Here is a 19,306-nt window from a genome sequence, read left to right as displayed (position 1 = left end):
TCCCAATTAGGACACCGTAATTGGTGCCTTAAACAACTTATACAATCCAAAAACATGAAACTTTATAAAAGTGAAATGTAGAATACTTTTCTGACACTGAGATGTTCTAACAGTACATTTTTATATTTTTTTATTTTTATTTTTTAAGATTTTCTTTATTCATTTGAGAGAGAGGGAGAGAGAGACAGCCAGCAAGAGAGGGAACACAAGCAGGGGGAGTGGGAGAGGAAGAAGCAGGCTTCCAGCGGAGGAGCCCGAGGCGGGGTTAGATCCCAGAACACCGGGATCACGCCCTAAGCCGAAGGCAGACGCTTAACGACTGAGCCACCCCGGCGCCCCCTAACAGTACATTTTAAAAAGTGACCTAACTGGCTAAAGGTTCACCAACTATATCCATCTCAAAGAATCAGCTTTCAGTTTTACTGGTTTTCCCTATTGTGTTTCTATTTTCTAATTCATTGATTTCTGCTGTTTTTACTAATCCCATTCTCCTACTTACTTTGATTTCATGTGCTCTTCTTTTTTCAATTTAGGGAGGCCTGGCTATCACTAACCTGAGACCTTTCTTCTTTCTAAAATAGGCATTTTTAGGACTATAAAATTCCCCCTAAATGCAGCTCTAGCAGCACCCTACTAATTCTAATATATTGTGTTTTCACTTTTATTCAGTTCAAAATAGTTTATTTCCCTTTTGATTTCTTCTTTGGCCCATGGACTACTTAGACATATGTTAATTGGCTCCCAAATGTTTGAGGCTTTTCCAGACATCCTTCCATTCTTGATATCTACTTTAATTCCTCTGTAGTCAAAGAACATACTTTGTAAAACTTGAATTTGTCTAAATATACTGAGACTTGTTTTATGACCTAGAATATGCTCTATCTTGATAAATGTTCCATGTATACCTAAAAAGAATGTATATTCTACTGTTGTTGGGTGGAGTGTTCTATAAATGTCAATTAGGTCAAGTTGACAGTTTTATTCAAATCTTATATAGTCTTACTAATTTCCTGTCTAGTATATCAATTAGTGAAAAAAGGGTACTGAAATCTTCAACTATCACTGTAGATTTGTCTATTATACCTTACAGTTCTACCAATTTTTCTTCATGCATTTTGAATCTGTGTTATTAGGTACATAAACATTTATGGTTATTATTTCCTTCTGATGAGTTGATCCCATTATCAAATTGACTTTGTTTAGCTGTGGTGATAGTCTTTGCTCTGAAATCCACTTCACCTAAAATTAATATAGCCACTTCAGCTTCCTTTTAACCAATGTGAGCACATTATAGCTTTTCTTTTAAAATTTAATGTTCATTTCTTGTAAACAACATACAGTTGGATCTTACTTTCTTATCCAGTCTGATAATCTCTGCCTTTTAATGGGGATATTTAGACATTTACATTTAATGTGACTATTGATATGGGTAAGTTGAAATTTATCATCTTGTTTTCTATATTTAACATCCATTCTTTGTTCCTTTTATGTTCTTTCTCTGCTTTTTGGATTAACTGGATTTTTTTTATAATTTCATTTTATCTGCTTTACTGGCATATTAGCTAAAACTCTTTGTTATATTTTTTAATTTATTTTTAAGTAGGCTCTAGGCTCAATGTGGGGCTTGAACTCATGACCCTGAGGTCAAAAGTCATTTGCCCCACCAACTGAGCCAGCCAGGCACCCCACAACTCTTTGTTACTTTTATGGTTACTTTAGGATTTACAATAAATGTCCTTAATGTAGCACAGTCTACCTTTAAGTGATATTAAACTACTTCACATTTAGTTTAACAACCTTACAAAAGTATACTTGCATTTTCTCCTCCCCAACTTTGTGATATTTGTTGTCACACATTTTATTTTTACATATGGTATAAATGCTATCCTATATTATTTTTGCCAATTATCTTGTAAATAAAAAAATTTATCTTATATTTTATATATCAGATATACATATCTTATATATATATTTTATATATCTTATATTTTATATATATTTTATAGATCTTATATATGTAGTTATCATTTCAAGTGCTCTTCTCTCCTTAGTGTAAAGATTTTATCTGGTATTATTTTCCTTCTGCCTGAAAGACCACCTATAACATTTTTTATAGTGGAGGTCTGCTGGTGATTAATTCTTTCAACTTTGTATGTCTGAAAAGTCTTTATTTCACCTTCACTTTGAAAGATATTATCACTGCATACAGAATTCAAAATTCACAGGTTTTTTTCTTTCAATACTTTAATGATGGTGTTGTACTGTTTTCTTGTTTGCATTATTTTTGACAAGAAACCTGTTATCTTTATCTTTGTTCCTTTATATTTTACATGTTTTTCTTTCCCTCTTGTCACTTTTAAAATTTTCTCATTCTCTGTCTTAAATCAGCAACACAAGAAACAACAGGTGTTGGCAAGGATGTGGAGAAAGGGGAACTCTTGCACTGTTGGTGGGAATGCAAACTGGTGCAGCCACTCTAGAAAACAGTATGCAGGTTCCTCAAAAAGTTAATGATCCAGCAATAGCACTACTAGGTATTTACCCAAAGAATACAAAAGTACTAATTCAAAGGGATACACGCGCCCTGATGTTTATAGCAGCATTATCTATAATAGCCAAATTATGGAAACAGCCCAAGTGTCCATCAATTGATGAATGGATAAAGACGACGCAGGGGTGCCTGGCTGGCTCAGTCAGTAGAGCATGTGACTTTTGATCTCAGGGTCATAAGTTCAAGCCTCACGTTGGGCAGGGAGCCTACTTTAAAAAAAAAATAATACAATAGAATATTATTCAGCCATAAAAAAGAATGAAATCTTGCCATTTGTAGTAACATGGATGGAGCTAGAGAGTATTATGCTAAGTGAAATAAATCAGTTAGAGAAAGACAAATACCATATGATTTCACTCATATGTAGAATTTAAGAAAGAAAACAAACGAGCAAAGAGGAAAAAAAGAGAGGCAAACCAAGGAACAGATTCTCTTTTTTTTTTTTTTTAAGATTTTATTTATTTACTTGACAGAGAGAGAGAGAGCACAAGCAGGCAGAAAAGCAGGTAGAAAGAAAGGAAGAAGCAGGCTCCTTGCTCAGCAAGGAGCCCGATGCAGGGCTCAATCCCAGGACCCTGGGATCGTGACTGAGCCGAAGGCAGAAGCTTAACGACTGAGCCACCCAGGCGCCTCAAGAAACAGATTCTTAACTATAGAGAACAAACTGATGGTTACCAGAAAGGAGGTAGGTGGGAGGATGGGTTAAACAGGTGATAGGGATTAAGAAGTGCACTTGTTATGGGGCGCCTGGGTGGCACAGCGGTTAAGCGTCTGCCTTCGGCTCAGGGCGTGGTCCCGGTGTTCTGGGATCGAGCCCCACATCAGGCTCCTCTGCTATGAGCCTGCTTCTTCCTCTCCCACTCCCCCTGCCTGTGTTCCCTCTCTCGCTGGCTGTCTCTATCTCTGTCAATAAATAAATAATTAAAAAAAAAAAAAAAAAGAAGTGCACTTGTTATGATGAGCACTGGGCAATATATGGAAGTGTTGAATCACCATTTTATGTACCTAAAACTAATTACACTGTATGTTAACTAACTGGAATTTAAATAAAAACTTAAAAAAAAATTTTCTCATCCTCATTGTTTTATTTTTTTTTAAGATTTTATTCATTTGAGAGAGAAAGAGAGAGTGAGTGCACAAGGAGGGAGAGGGGCAGAGGGAGAAGCAGACTCCCTGCTGAGCAGGGAGACCAACACGGGGCTTGATCCTCAGACCCCAAGATCATGACCTGAGCCAAAATCAGATGCTTAACGGACTGAGCCACCCAGGCACCCCTCATTCTCACTGTTTTAAATAATTTGAGTATCGGGTACCTTCTTCATGCTTCTGGTACTTCAGCATCTTAGATATGTGGATTTATAGTTTTCATTAAATTTGGAAATTTCTCAGCCATCATTTCTTCAAATTTTTTTTCCCATCTCCATTTCTCTCTTCTCTCCCTGGAGATTCCAATCACTCCTTCTCCACCCCATACCCCACACTGAGCTTTATTGCAATATAATTGACATATAACATTGTATAGGTCTAAGGCATACAACATAATGATTTGCTATACATTTATAATGCAAAATGATTGCCACAATAAGGTTAGTTAACACATCCATCATCTCACATAGTTACCTTTTCATGTGTGTGTGCATGTGTACAATAAAAACTTTTATTTTATTACTTTTTAAAGTAATCTCTACACCTAACATAGGGCTCAAACTCACCACCCTGCGCTCGAGTCGTATGCTCTACTGAGCCAGCCAGGCACTCCGATGAAAACTTTTAAAGTATACTGTCTTAAAAACTTTGAAATATACAGTACACTATTGTTAACTATACTCACCATGCTATCACTAGACTCCCGGAATTTACTCATCTTTTAACTGGATATCTGTACTCTTGGACCATCTTCACCTGCTTCTGCCACACTCTTGCTCCTGGAAACCACCAATCTACCCTGTTTCTATGAGTTCAGGTGTTTTTTTAGATTCCACATATAAATGAGACATACAGTATTTGTCTTTCTCTGACTTATTTCACTTAGCTGGAAGCAAATGGCAGGATTTTCTTCTTTTTTATAGGTGAGTAACATTCCACTGTATATATTTACATACATATTTTCTTAATCCACTCCTCTGTTGGTGGACACTTAGGTTGTTTCCATAGCTTGTCTACTGTGAATAACGCTGCAAGGAACATGGGGGTGAGCTATCACCTCAAGATAGTCCAATCAATGAAGTTGTCCCACAACTTACTATTATTCTATTCACTTTTTATGTTTCTATTTTTTTAAATCTGTTTTAGGTAGTTTCTTTCACTATGTCTTCAAGTCTATTAATCTTTTCTTCTGCAATGTTTGAAACACATTAATTTTATCCAGAATATTTTCTATCTCATACACTGTAGCCTTAATCTTCTTCACAAGTTCAATGTTGTCCTTTTTTAATATATCTTCCACATCTATACTTAATTTTTGGAACATATGGGATACAGTTATAATAACTGTTTCCATAGCCTGTCTGTTAATTCTAACGTCTGGGTCAGTTCTGGATTGGTTTTGATTGATTCATTTATCTCCTCATTACAGGCCATATTTCCCCCATCCTTGAATCTAATTTTTTATTAGGATCAAGACATTGTGATTTTGATATTATTGGGTGCTGGATATTTCTGTATTCCTATAAGTATTCTTGAGTTTTGCTTGTATGCAGTAAAGTTACTTACAGACAGTTTGATTTTTTTGAAGGTCGTGCTTTTAAGATTTGTTAAACAGGACTGCCATGATGTTCAGGCTAGGGCTAAATATCCCCCACTACTGAGTAAACATCCTTCTGTTTACTTTACCTAATGCCCAATGAATTATGAGTCTTTTCCTATCATGGTTGCTGGGAACAGACACTACTTCTGGCCCTATGTCAGTGTCAGAAACTGTAACCTCTAATTTTTTCATACGGCTCTTTTCTCAGCAGCAAGTAGATTCCTCACATACATACACTAATCAATACTCAACTATGTACTTGAGGGGAACCTTTTATGGATCTCTGGAGTTGTCTCTGTGCAATTCGCTTCTCTCTGCTATACTGCCTTATGAATTCTGGTGAACCTTGGTCTTCCCAGAATTTCACTTTCATCTCCTCAACTCAAGAAGTCCACTAGGCTCTGCTTGGGTTTTTGTTCCCTATACTACACCTGAGAACTCTCCAAGGCAATGAGCTGGGACAGTTATAGAGCTCACCTTATTTATTTTCCATTTATTTCAGATATCACTGCCCTCACTGCCTGATATTCAATGATCTTTTCCATTATTTCATATATTTTGTCTATTTCTTTGTTGTTTCAAGTGGGAGAGTAAATCCGGTCCCTGTCCTCTGTCTTGGTCGGGGCATAAGCTCTCATACCACACATTTTGATTGAGTAAAACATGATTTCAAAAACACAGCATTTCCATTTTGACCTATAGAACAGCAATTTCATATGCTTCAATCTAATATTATGTTGTTTTCAAAGAATGTGAGATATTTTGATTAAATATATCAAATAGCCCTACCTAAAAATGAAATCAGTTCATTTGAAGGGCCTTAGTCATGGTGACTCTGTTTAAGGCTTGTCCTTATTTTCAAATTGCTCACAAACCATCACAAACTCCTTACAAAACATTTTATTGCCACCATCACTCATTTAATTTGAAGCCATTGTTCTATTTGCTGCAGTCACAAATTTTATCTCATGGAAGAGTCAAGATCTCAATCTAAATACATAAGTATCAATCATTCCCTACATATAAATTTCCTTCTATTCAGTTATACTCATCATTTAATACCACTTCTTGAGACCAAGTTTCTCTGCACAAAGAATTGGGCCACAGTCTCAACTCGGCTAGGCAGAAAGAAATAGCATCTCACATATCAGGAAATCAACTTCTAATTATCCATGTGTCACAAATGAGACACCTATTTGAAATGAAAAAGTAAATTCACTTAAAAGGCTTATAATTAGGTATTAGAAAATTAGGAAACAGAAAATTAAGATAAGAGAAGCTTGTCAATCAATCCAGAGTGGCATCCTTTGACTGCCCAGTTTTCTTGTTACAATTAATCTGCACATTCCTCAATCTCATCCCAAGAGGGTGGGCATGTGATCTCTTTATGGGTACTCCTATGCAAAAAATTCCATTTTCTTAAAAAATGGTGGGCAATTTTATTAAGTAGGTTTAAATATGATTCCAATCCATGTCACTACAAGCCAAGAACCATATTTAAATTTGAAACCTATTATTTAAAATTTTAAAAGCCTCATTCAGAATTCATGACTCAGTGAAGGAAAGAAAGAAATGAGGAAAAAAAGCAATGAGGCCTTTCCACATGTATATATGTACTGAGACTGCCATATATGTGAACATGTTTATCTAAACTGCTATATATGTGCAAAAAAACAGAACACAGGAAGAAACTTGGTGAATGGGGGTCGAGATAGGTGGAAGCTCATCATTGTACACCTTTTTATACCTCCTGAATTTTGACCTATGAGAATATAATGACCTATTCTAAAAGAAATTTAAATAAGTAATTAAAACAGGTGAAGAAATTGGCCTAAACCATAATTAGAAATAAACTGTCATCATAAATGACTCCAACTATATCTGTTTTGCCTCTTTCATATTCACATATAGATTATAATCTTAAGTACAAAGACAGTGTTTCCCAAAATTTCTTAATAGGAATCATCTGAGTTGTTAAAAACAGATTTTTGGGTCCAATCTAGACCTACTGAATTAAGCTTTCCCAGGAAAACAAAATCTGAACAAAAACTGCCCCCAAGTGATTCTTACCAAAAGTAAGAGAACCCATTAACTAAGGAATAAAATTCATTTCTGGAAAGAACAACAACTTTACAAGTGGACAACGCTGCATTTATCTCTTGGCTCTTCCATTTACCTGTGTGATCCTGGATAAGTTACCTGGCCTCTTTGTGCCTCAGTTTCCTTATCTATAAAATGGAGAAATAATACTTCTAGGGTCATTATAAAGATTGATCTATGCAAAGGGTATGTGACATAATCTTTCTCTAATGCTTAATTTTACCTTGCTTCCTTAAAAAAAAAAAAAGAAGAAGATATCTGACATACAGATATCCAATAAATACCAGCTTCCTTTCCTCCCACATCCAAATTATACAGGTGTTGACGTATATGTCACTCAAACAATACTGTTAAATGCTGCCAAAGCAGTATTTATTAATCATTAATCTTCTCAAAGACATATAATTTTCTTAGTCATGAAACTAGGAACCAATCTAACAAAAAGTGTTTAACTAGCTCAGTTTAGTTGGCTTATTACTGACAAGCTTGACACACATCACTCACTTCTTAAAGAATACTCCCATCCTACCTAAAAAAGTTACTTTATACACTAACACAATGAATAAAAAGTACAATGTTGTCTATTATTTTTCCTTAGTTCAAATTACAGCATCCCTAAAATAATTTCTCTCTCAAAAAAAATCCTCTAATAGTTGTACCTCTGTTATGTTTCTCTCTCGTAACGAAGCCAACTCATATGGATCCACAAAAAGTCCTGTCGGGATGTACTGTTTAATTAAGAGTCGGCAGGTCTGTAAGTCCTCGATGCTTTCTCCAAATTTCACTTTTATTAAAAGGTCTCTGTAAGACAAGTACGTTTAAAATATATCTCTTCATTCAATTGTTAAGTGAGATAGCATAACATCACATTCAAATGCGTGAAAACACTGTATTTCAAATTCAAACTCAAAATCTATTTTTCAAAACATTATGAAGTCAAACGAAGTATTTCTTTCATGTCAGAACCACTCATTAGATCTTTCATCAATTCTTGTCAAGACCCACAGGATAGTATTAGTAGGAAAACAGACAATGATCAACAGAAAGTAAGTCCAAAAATAGACACACATATATTTATATGGCAATAAAGGTGCCAACATGATTTGGTGGGGAAAGGGGAGTCTTTTCACCAAATGGCACTGAAACAGATAGATACCTATATAGAAAAAAATGAACCTTGACCTCAATCTCATACCACATATAAATTTAATTTGAAATAGATTATAAACCTAAATGTATAGTTGTCTCAGCTTTCTGTCTGAAGGCACATTTGGGACAAAATGCAGGGAAGGAAATCCAAAGCACAACATGGTGGTTTTGCTTAAATTATAAAACAGAGACAGAAGTTAAGGGAGACTGAAGTGGCTGGAAGTCAAGGTGCTAAATTCCAGAGAGGAGGGAACTATGTAAAAAGAGTTCTATAAATCTGAATTGTACTCCCCTTGAGTTTTTGTTGAATACTAAGAAAAGTGTAAGAAAAGTGTAACTCCAAAAGACGGTGCAAAGAATGACCAGGGAACTGGAAAATGAGAAATTCTAAAATTTCACACATGGTTGGGAGAAATTTGCATTCCAACCAACCAAAGTATAGAAACCACAGCTTTTGTTAGGGATACCAATAGGGTAAGGCCTTAGCAGCTAAATTAGCCTTGCAGTAAAGGCTGCTTTAACTTTAGACCTATACAAAAAAAGGTTAAAAGGAAAAAAAAAAAAAAAAAAGGTTAAAAGGATCAAGCTGATAAACAAGTAACTTAACTCCTAACAGAAAAAATAAGACAAACACACTAAAAAATGCTCATATCTACAACATTCACAATGTTCAGTATCCCATCAAAAGTCACTAAACACGTGGGGTGCCTGGGTGGCTTGTCAGTTGGGCATCTGACTCTTGGTTTTGGCTCGGGTCATGATCTTGGAGTCGTGAGACTGAGCCCTGAGTTGAGCTCCACACTGAGCACAGAGTCTACTTGGGATCTTCTCTCTCCTCTCCCAGCTCAAGCGTACTCTTCCCCTCTCTCTAAAATAAACAAATAGGGGCGCCTGGGTGGCTCAGTCAGTTAAGTATCTGCCTTCAGCTCAGGTCATGATCCTGCGGTCCTGGGATGGAGCCCTGCGTTGGGCTCCCTGCTTAGTGGGGAGTCTGCTTCTGCCTCTGCCCCCCTCCTTCACTTGTGCCCTCTCTCTGGCTATCTCTCTCAAATAAATAAAATCTTAAAAAAATAAAATAAAATCATTTTTTAAAAAAGTCACTACAGATGCAAAAACGCAGGGAAATGTGACCAATAACCAAGAAAGAAATCATTCAATAGAAATAGACCTAGAAATGACAGAATTGACAAAATTAGCAAAGAATGTTAAAAGTCCTCTTATATATGCCCCACATGTTTAAAGTTTTAAAGAAAAACACGAACACTGTGAGGGAAAGAGAAGAAATTGTATATATATGAAAAAGATTATATACATATATATAGACAAGTTACTTGTTTATCAGCTTGATCCTTTTAACCTTTTTTTGTATAGGTCTAAAGTTAAAGTGACCTTTATATATCTATGTCTATATATAAAGAACTGAAAGCAACTTTGAAATGAAAAACACAATTTCAAAATAAAAATACTATCTAGGTATGATTAAAAGCATTCAGACACTGTAAAAGAAAAGATCAGTGACTTGGAGACAAAGAAACAGAAACTATCCAAACTGAAAGAATAGAGAAAAAAATTGCGGGGGGGGGAAGAAACAGTTTCAGTGACCTTTAAACATTATCAAGTGGTCTTATATATATATTATATATATAATATAATATATATATAATATATATTATATTATATATATAATATATATATAATATATAATATAATAGTAATAGAAAAAATATTTTAAGACATAGTGGCTGAAAATTTTCTGAATCTCATGAAAACTATAAGCCCATAAATCCAAGAAACTCAACAAATCCCAAGCAAGATAAACACAAAGAAAACCATATGAAGACACCTTATCATCCAGTCACTAGGGAAAAAAATCCTAAAAGCCATCAGAGGAAAAAGAAACATTATGGAGAATAACAAAGAACAAACCAGAGGACGATGGGACAATGTATTTAAAGTATTAAACAAGAAAAGGCTATCAATATAGAATTATATATCCAAAAGGAAAATCCTTCAAAAATAAAGGCAAAAACGAAACAAAACAAAACAAAAACACACCTAAAACCAATATGAACTAAGATAATTTGTCACTGCAAGAATGGTAAAGGAAATTCTTCAGGCAGAAAGAAAACGATATCATGTGGAAACAGGGATCTACAAGAAAGACAGAAGAGCAAATGGTAAGTATGTGAGTGAATATAAGAACTTTTTTCTTATTTTTTAATTGCTTTAAAATTTGATTGATAGAGAAATTGGAACCCTGTGCATTGTTGGTGGAAATGTAAACTGGTGCGGCCTCTAAGGAAAACAGGATGATGATTCCATAGAAAATTAACATGGATAAATTTTCAGCACATTATGCTAAGTGAAACAAGCCAGTGGCAAATACTGTATGATTCTGCTTATGTGAGGTACCCAGAGTAGTCAAATTCATAGAGATAGAAAGTGAAATGGTGGTTGCCAGGGGCTGGGGGAAGGAGAGACTGGGGGGCTGTTTAATAAGCAGAGTTTCAATTTTGCAAGATGAAAAGAGTTCTGTGGATGGATGGTGGTGATGGTAACACAATAAAGTGGATGTCCTGAATGCCACCCAAGTGAACAATTAAAAATGGTTAAGATGGGGGATGCCTGACTGGCTCAATTGGTAGAGCATGTAACTCTTGATCTCAGGGTCATGAGTTCAAGCCCCATGTTGGGCATGCAGCCTACTTAAAATAAGATTTTTTTAAAAATGGTAAGTTTTATGTTATGGGTACTTTACCATGATTAAATAAAAATGAAAAAAATATATGACTATTCGAAACAAAAATAACAACAGTAGTGGGGCTTATAAGTAAAATATAAAGTTGATACATATGTATGGCAACAAAAGCATAAAAGAGAGAAGAAAGAAACGAACTATTCTAAGATTTATACATTATTCATAGTATGGAATAATATTGGAAGGTAGACTATGATAAGTTAAAATTGCACACTGTAAACCCTGAAGCAACCAATTAAAAAAAGAGAAGTATCGTTAATAAGCCAAAAATGGCGATAAAGTAGAATGCTTAAAAAATACGCAATTAATCTAAAGTAAGGCAAGAAAGAGAGAAAAGATTAGCTAGGACAAATAGAAAAGCGAATAGAGGGGTGCCTAACTGGCTCAGTCGGTTAAGCCAGCTTCTGATCTTGGCTCAGGTCATGATCTCAGGGTTGTGGGATACAGCCCCAAGTCGGGCCCATGCTGGGTGAGGGGCCTGATTGAGACTGTCTATCTCCCTCTGCTTCTACCCCTCCTCCTCCTCTCTTCCCCCTCTAAAAAAGAAAAGAAAAGCAAATAGAAAAAAAGGAGCAAGATGGGTAGATTTAAACCAAACCAACCAAATCAATATTTATATTAAAAGTAAATGGTCTAGGGGCGCCTGGGTGGCACAGTGGTTAAGCGTCTGCCTTCGGCTCAGGGCGTGATCCCGGCATTATGGGATCGAGCCCCACATCAGGCTCCTCCTCTGAGAGCCTGCTTCTTCCTCTCCCACTCCCCCTGTTTGTGTTCCCTCTCTCACTGGCTGTCTCTATCTCTGTCAAATAAATAAATAAAATCTAAAAAAAAAAAAAAAAATTTAAAAGTAAATGGTCTAATCACTCTAATTAGAATGTAGAGATTGACAGACTGGTTAAATAGAAACAATTACATGCTGTCTACAAGACACACATTAATAATAAAAATATGGAGTGGGTATAGTAATATAAAAAATGCAGACTTCAGAGCAAGGAATATTGTCAGGGATAAAAAAAGGACACTACACCAAGATAAAAGGATCAATTCATCAAGAAGGTATAACAATCCTAAATGTGCTGTATGCACCTAAAAACAGTACTTCAAAATATTCATGTATTTTACTTCACAGCAAAAACTGGGAGAACTTCAAGGATAAATAGACAAATCCGCAATCACAGCCAGAGATTTTAATAACCCCTCTCTCAATAATGGATAGGATAAGTACAAAAGTAGTAAAGATACAGAGGGCATGAACAACCTTCAATCAAGTTTATCTGACAGTTGTAGAATGTCCTACCAACCTACAAAAGCACATTACAGAAGAAAAATTATAAGCTGAGCAATAAAAAAAGTCTCTAGAAGTTTCAAAGGACTGAAATCATGTTGAATATATTCTCTAACCACATGGAATTAAGTTAGAAATCAAAAGGAGGAGGGGACACCGCCTTTACCAAAGCCACAGCCTCGGGCTCACTCTCCTCCTATGGCTATGCCTGGGATCTGCTGCCAGGAAGCCTTGGTTTCACCTCAGGTTTCTTTACCTCCAGAAAGAAAAAAATTGATAACTCACATCCTGGAAATTCATTTAGGAGACTGAAATTAGGGACTTCTTTCAAATTTGGACATGGCTAATTGAGAAGCAACAAGACCCAACAGGCCAAACACTGTAAATAAAATATGCCAGTTGAAACTAGTACTTCTGGGAGAGTCTGCTGTTGGCTAATCATGCCTAGTTCTTTGTTTCATCAATTTCAAGACAGTACCATTGTGGCTGCTTTTGTAACCCAAGCTGTCTATCATGATACTACAACAGTGAAGTCTGAAATATGCAATACAGCGGATCAAGAATGGTACTAGAGCCTAGCACCAATGTACTACAGAGGAGGACAGGCAGCCAGAGTTGAATATGAGAGCTCAAATCAGGAGTCCTTTGCAAGAGCAGAAAACTGGGTTAAAGAACCTCAGAGGCAAGCAAGTCCTAACATTTTCATAGCTTTACCAGAAAACAAAGCTGACCTAGAATAAAAGAGCTGTAGATTTCCAGGAAGCACAGTCCTATGCAGATGACAAAGTTTATTATTCAAGGAGACATCAGCTAAAACATCAGTGAATGTAAATGAAATATTTACAGTAATTGCTAAAAATTTGCCAAATAAGGAACCATGGAGTCCAGGAGCAAATTCTGCCAGCGAAGAGTAGCAGAATTTACTGAACACACACAGCCAACCAGGGGTCGGTGTAATTAAGCCTCCAGTTGGAGCTAGCTGGAATATTCTTCTGCTTCCTAAATGTAAATAACAGTGAAATTAGTGCACTTAACCAGTCCAATGTAACTTCCAAAAAGAGATAATAGTGAAGTTTCTTTTTTTTTTAAGATGTATCTATTAATTTGAGAGAGAGAGAGAAAGAGCGAATGAGTGGTGAGGGGGAGGGGCAGAGGGACTGAGCCACCCAGGCACCCGAGTCAAGTTTCTAAATCAGAATTATCTTAAGTGTTTTGAACTTAATTTTTAATAACATGTATGTGTCCCTCTGCCTGTTTCATCAGTAAAAGGAGAAAATGAAATCTGTGTGTCCACTTGCTTTATTGGAAGGTTAGGGGAAATCATTTCTCATCACCAGAGATCTAACAAATGACTATCTGGACCCTCAGTTAACCAGACAGTTCTATGAAAAAGTCTATGAAAAAGACTTGGAACTTATTGATTTACGCTTTGCAAAAACATTCTTTTTTAAAAAAGGAGGTTCTAAAGATACTTCAACTTTCCTACAGTAATTCAGACAAACAGTAGTTTCTCCTAGCATCTATATTTAAAGCATATATTCCACATTTTAACAAATTAACTGGGTCACCTGGCTGGCTCAGTCGGTGGAGCATGCAACTCTTCATATCGAGTCCCAATAAAACCTTAAGGGGCGCCTGGGTGGCTCAGTCGGTTAAGCAGCTGCCTTTGGGTCAGGCCAAGATCTCAAGGTCCTGGGATCGAGCCCCGTATCAGGTTCTCTGCTTAGTAGGGAGCCTGCTTCTCCCTCTCCTCCCCGCTTCTCTCTCTCCTCCCAGCTTGTGCTCTCTTTGTCTATCTCTTTCTAATAAATAAAATCTTCAAAAACTAAAAAAATATATAAAATCTTAAAAACGAAACAAAACAAACTAACTACAAGAAAATAGTCCTGTATCTTCAGGGGGAAAAAATGAACATCAGTGGCATCTAAACTATAACCAGTCCTGTTATTTTAAAAATAAACTTTAAAAAAATCAAATGTAACCACAGCTAGCTTTAGGAATATGAAACTGATAAATGCATCTTTGCGGGGGTGGTGAGGGAGAGAGAATCTCAAGGAGGCCCACACCCAGTGTGAGCCCAACATAGGACTTGACCCCACAACCCTGAGAACACGACATGAGCTGAAATCAAGAGTTGGACGTTTAAGCAACTAAGCCACCCAACCCAAGCGCCCCATTATAAATGCATCTTAATGAATAGCACTTCTTGCAAACATATGAGATTTTCAACAAAAATGAAACAAACCAGATGTCTGTGAATCTGTTTATTTACTATTGATTTTGTTGTTTAGGTGTTAAAAAGAGGGCTTGTGTTCCCTTTGGACATAATAAAGTCAATGTACTAACTATATGTACATTCAAACTTATTTTAAATTCAATCTTCAACGGTATTGTAAGTAGGGTACTGCACTGTAGTTTCCATATACGTTTACCACTTTTCTGCAACATTACAAGTTGTTTAAAAGTATACAAACCATACAGTTACTAAAACAGCTAATTATTTCCTCTCTCCTCCTTTGAAAGGAAGGGGTTCAGTCACTCCTGTATGGTCAGAACCATCATAAACAACATACCTGTAATCTGTCACATGACTTTTACAATCTTGCAGCTTTGTTTTTCCAAATTCATTTTATTTTGATCCATTTGGCAAATTGTACTAATTGTTTTAGGTATTTCCACTATGTGTCAGAAATGATTTAATCTATTTAAGTGCTGAACAGCTAGCAGAACTTATAGATTTACAGTAATTCAGAATTAGTAAGGAAAACAGTTCACCAGTGTTTAGTTTTATATTGAGGTGCCCAGGTTGGAATAAAATAGTTAATATAAAAAAAAAAAGTAAAAAATTTCTGGAAAATCCCCCAAAACCTTAAAATCAAACAACATATGTCTAAATAACTGATGTGTCAAAGAAGAAATCAAAAAGGAAATTAAAAAATACACTGAACTAAATGAAAGTGAAAACAAATGTCAAAATTTATAGGATACAGCTACAGCCCTGTATAGAAAGAAATTTACAGCCATAAATGCAAAGATACTTACATTAAGGGGAAAAAAATCTAAAATTAACGACCTAAGCTGCCACCTTAAAAAGCTAAGAAGGAAGAAGAAATTAAACTCAAAACAAAAAAGAAAGAAATAATAAAGAACAGAAATCAATGAAATAGAAAGTAGACAAATAATAAACATCAATGAAATGTCTTTTTTCCAAAGATCAGTAACATTGATAAATCTCTAGATTGATCATGAAAGAGAAAAAGCACAGACTATCAATACTAGGAATTAAAGAGTGTGGGGGTGTGTGTGGGTGGCTTAGTTAGTAAAGCGACCGACCCTTAATCTCAGCTCGGGTCTTGATCTCAGGATCATGAGTTCAAGTCCCATGTCAGGCTCCATGCTGGGTGTGGAGCCTACTTAAAAAAATTTTTAGGGGCGCCTGGGTGGCTCAGTCAGGCATCTACCTTTGGTTCAGGTCATGAGCTCAGTGTCCTGGGATCGAGCCTCGCATCTGGCTCCCTGCTCAGCAGGGAGTCTGCTTCTCCCTCTTCCTCTCTCCCCCTGCTCATGTGCTCTGTCTCTTAAGTAAATAAAATCCTTAAAAACAAAAATGTTTTTAAATAAAATAAAAAATTATTTTAGGGGCGCCTGGGTGGCACAGCGGTTAAGCGTCTGCCTTCGGCTCAGGGCGTGATCCCGGCATTATGGGATCGAGCCCCGCATCAGGCTCTTCCGCTATGAGCCTGCTTCTTCCTCTCCCACTCCCCCTGCTTGTGTCCCCTCTCTCGCTGGCTGTCTCTATCTCTGTCGAATAAATAAATAAAATCTTTAAAAAAAAAAAAAAAATTATTTTAAAAAAAGGAATAAAAGAGGGAACATTATTATACAACCTCTACCCATGAAGAGAACAATAAGGGAATATTTGAGTAATTTTATTCCAATGAATTAAATAACTTAAATAAAACAGCTAAATTCCTGGAAAGAATAAAAGACAAAACTGACAAAAGAAAAAATAGAGTATCGGGGGGTGCCTGGGTGGCTCAGTTGTTAAGCGTCTGCCTTCGGCTCAGGGCGTGATCCTGGAGTTCTGGGATCGAGCCCCACGTCAGGCTCCTCCGCTGGGAGCCTGCTTCTTCCTCTCCCACTACCCCTGCTTGTGTTCCCTCTCTCGCTGGCTGTCTCTCTCTCTGTCGAATGAATAAATAAAATCTTTAAAAAAAAAAAAAAGAAAAAGAAAAAATAGAGTATCTGAATAGCTCTGTATCTTGAATTTGTAATTTAAAAAAATTTAAAGCCTTCCATATAGAAAACCTCAGGCCTAGAGGACTTTATTGTTGATTTCTATTGAATATTAAAAAAATAATATCAATGCTACACAATCAGAAAACAGAGAAGAAGGAAATATTTCCCAATTTTTTTTACAAGGCCAGAATTGGCCTGACACCAAAACCCAAATGAGGCATCACAACAAAAAAGTACAAACCAAGATCCCTCATGAACAGAGAAGTAAAAGTCCTTAACAAGATACCAGCAAATCAAATCCAGTAATATTTCAAAAAAATAATGCATCATGACCAAGTGGTAGGTTTACTGGAATTATCAACATATGTACTGTACCATATTGACAAAATAAAGTAGAAAAATCATGATTCTCTTATAGTAGATGCAGAAAAAGCTTCTGACAAAGCTTAATACTAATCAGGAAAAAAACTTTAAACTCAAAGCAAAAAGGAAAGAAATTATAATAAAGAGTAGAAATCAATGAAATAGAAAGTAAACAAATAAAGAAACATCAATGAAATGTTTTCTTTCCAAAGATCAGTAACACTGATGAATCTCTAGATTGATCATGAAAGAGAGAAACATAGGAAACTAGGGACGTAAGAGAACATCCTCAACTGATAAAAGCCATCTACAAAAATACCTAACAAATATGGTGCTTAATGGTAAAAAACTGGATACCTTCCCTTTAAGATGAGAAACAAGGATGAATGGAAAGGGAAGGATGTCTGCTCTTACCACTTTTATTCAACATTGTATTAGAAAAAAAAGTAATTAAAAAGTAAAAAAAAATTAATACAACAACAACATCATATTAGAGAGTCTAGCCAGTTCAAAAAGGCAAGGATATAAAAATCATACAGACCATGATCATCTATGTAGAATATCCTAAGGAATTCATGAAAAAGCTACAGGCATTGATAAGTGACTTCAGCAAGAAATTAGGGTATAATGTCAACCTACAAAAATCAACTGTATTTTATTACCAGCAACAACTAAGCAGAAATAAAAATTTTAAAATAATACTTTTTACATTTAAAAAAAACCCATGAAACACCTAGGGGTAAATTTTTTTTAAAGATTTACTTATTTATTTTAGAGAGAGAGAACACAAGTGGAAGGAGCAGAGGGAGAGGGAGAGAACTTCAAGCAAGAATCTCTACTGAGTGTGGAGCCCAATTTGATGCCTGTGCTTAGCGTCCTGAGATCATGACCTGAGCCGAAACCAAGAGCCAGATGCTTAACCAACTGAGCCACCCAGGTGCCTGGGGCTTTTTGTTTGTTTGTTTTTAAAGATTTTATTTATTTATTTATTTATTTATTTATTTATTTATTTGAGAGGGAGAGAGCCCACGCACATGCGTGCACGTTTGTGAGTGGCACTACAGGCAGAGACAGAGAATCTCAAGCAGACTCCGTGCTCAGTAGGGGCCCAATGGTGGGGGGCAGTGGTGGCTTGTTCTCATGACCCACGAGATCATGACCTGAGCCAAAACCAAGTGTCAGATGCTTAATCAACTGAGCCACCCAGGCACCCAACTTAGGGGTAAATTTAATAAAAGATGCATAAGACTTATATATTAAAAGTTATAATATTGTTAAAGACAAGCTGATAAAACCTATATAAATAAAGATGCCATACGCATGCACTGGAATACTCATTAACAGCAACATATCACTCCTCTACAAGTCGATCAAGAATTTCAACAGAATCGCAAACTTTCATGAAGTTTTGAAAAAATCTACAAATTGATTCCAAAAGTTATACAGAGCTGCAAAGGATCCAGAATAACCAAAACAACTTTGAAAAAAAAGTTGAAGCACTCAGAGGTTTTGAAGCCATAATTTAAAGCTAGTTATCAAGGTAGTGCATTACTGGCATATGGATGGACATTCAGATCAGGGGTTGGCAAACTTTTTCTGTAAAGGTCCTAACAGTAAATATTTTAGGCTTTGTGAGCCTTACAAGGTTTCTGTTACGTATTTTTCTTCACCTTTAAAAAAAAAAAGACCTTCGAAAATGTAAAAACCATTTTTATTTTTAGCTCAAGGGTAGTATAAAATAGGCCATGTGCAGGCTTTGGCCTTGGGCCACTTTGCCAAATGTTTATGCATAATAGAGTGCACAAATAGATCCTCACATACAAGGTAATTAATTTTCAATAAATGTATCAAGGTAATTTGATGAGGAAAGAATAATCCTTTCACCAAATGATGTTGGATCAACTGCATATCCGTAAGGAAAAAAATTAACCTCAACCCTTACTTAATAGTACACACAAAAATTAATTCAAAATGGATCACACCCCATATGACACTTCTTTTTATTTTTTATTTTTTATGTTGGCTCCACTCACAACCCTGAGATCAAGACCTGAGCTGGGATCAAGAGTCAGATCCTTAACTGACTGAGCCACCCAGGACTCCCCCATATGACAC

At 36.0% G+C, this 19,306-nt stretch overlaps 1 protein-coding gene, 1 non-coding gene and 1 pseudogene across 2 annotated transcripts in view; 2 read left to right on the top strand and 1 right to left on the bottom strand.

The window, feature by feature from the left end:
• The window catches only part of PIGX (phosphatidylinositol glycan anchor biosynthesis class X), a 35,435-nt gene that overhangs the window by 7,985 nt on the left and 8,144 nt on the right, over positions 1–19,306 (bottom strand). Inside the window, exon 4 of the mRNA XM_040621730.1 lies at positions 8,057–8,198. Coding sequence (XP_040477664.1) covers positions 8,057–8,198 — 142 coding nt within the window. The remainder of the gene's footprint in view (positions 1–8,056; positions 8,199–19,306) is intronic.
• Positions 2,679–2,751, top strand: TRNAK-UUU. The gene has a single exon. It is a non-coding gene; the product is annotated as a tRNA-Lys (tRNA).
• LOC103678930 lies at positions 12,289–14,277 on the top strand (annotated as a pseudogene).

This window comes from Ursus maritimus, unplaced genomic scaffold (genome assembly GCF_017311325.1).
Source record: "Ursus maritimus isolate PB19 unplaced genomic scaffold, ASM1731132v1 scaffold_4, whole genome shotgun sequence".
Lineage (NCBI taxonomy): Eukaryota > Metazoa > Chordata > Mammalia > Carnivora > Ursidae > Ursus > Ursus maritimus.
The sequence above is the reverse complement of the archived record's forward strand: the minus strand, read 5'-3'. Positions and strand labels throughout refer to the sequence as shown.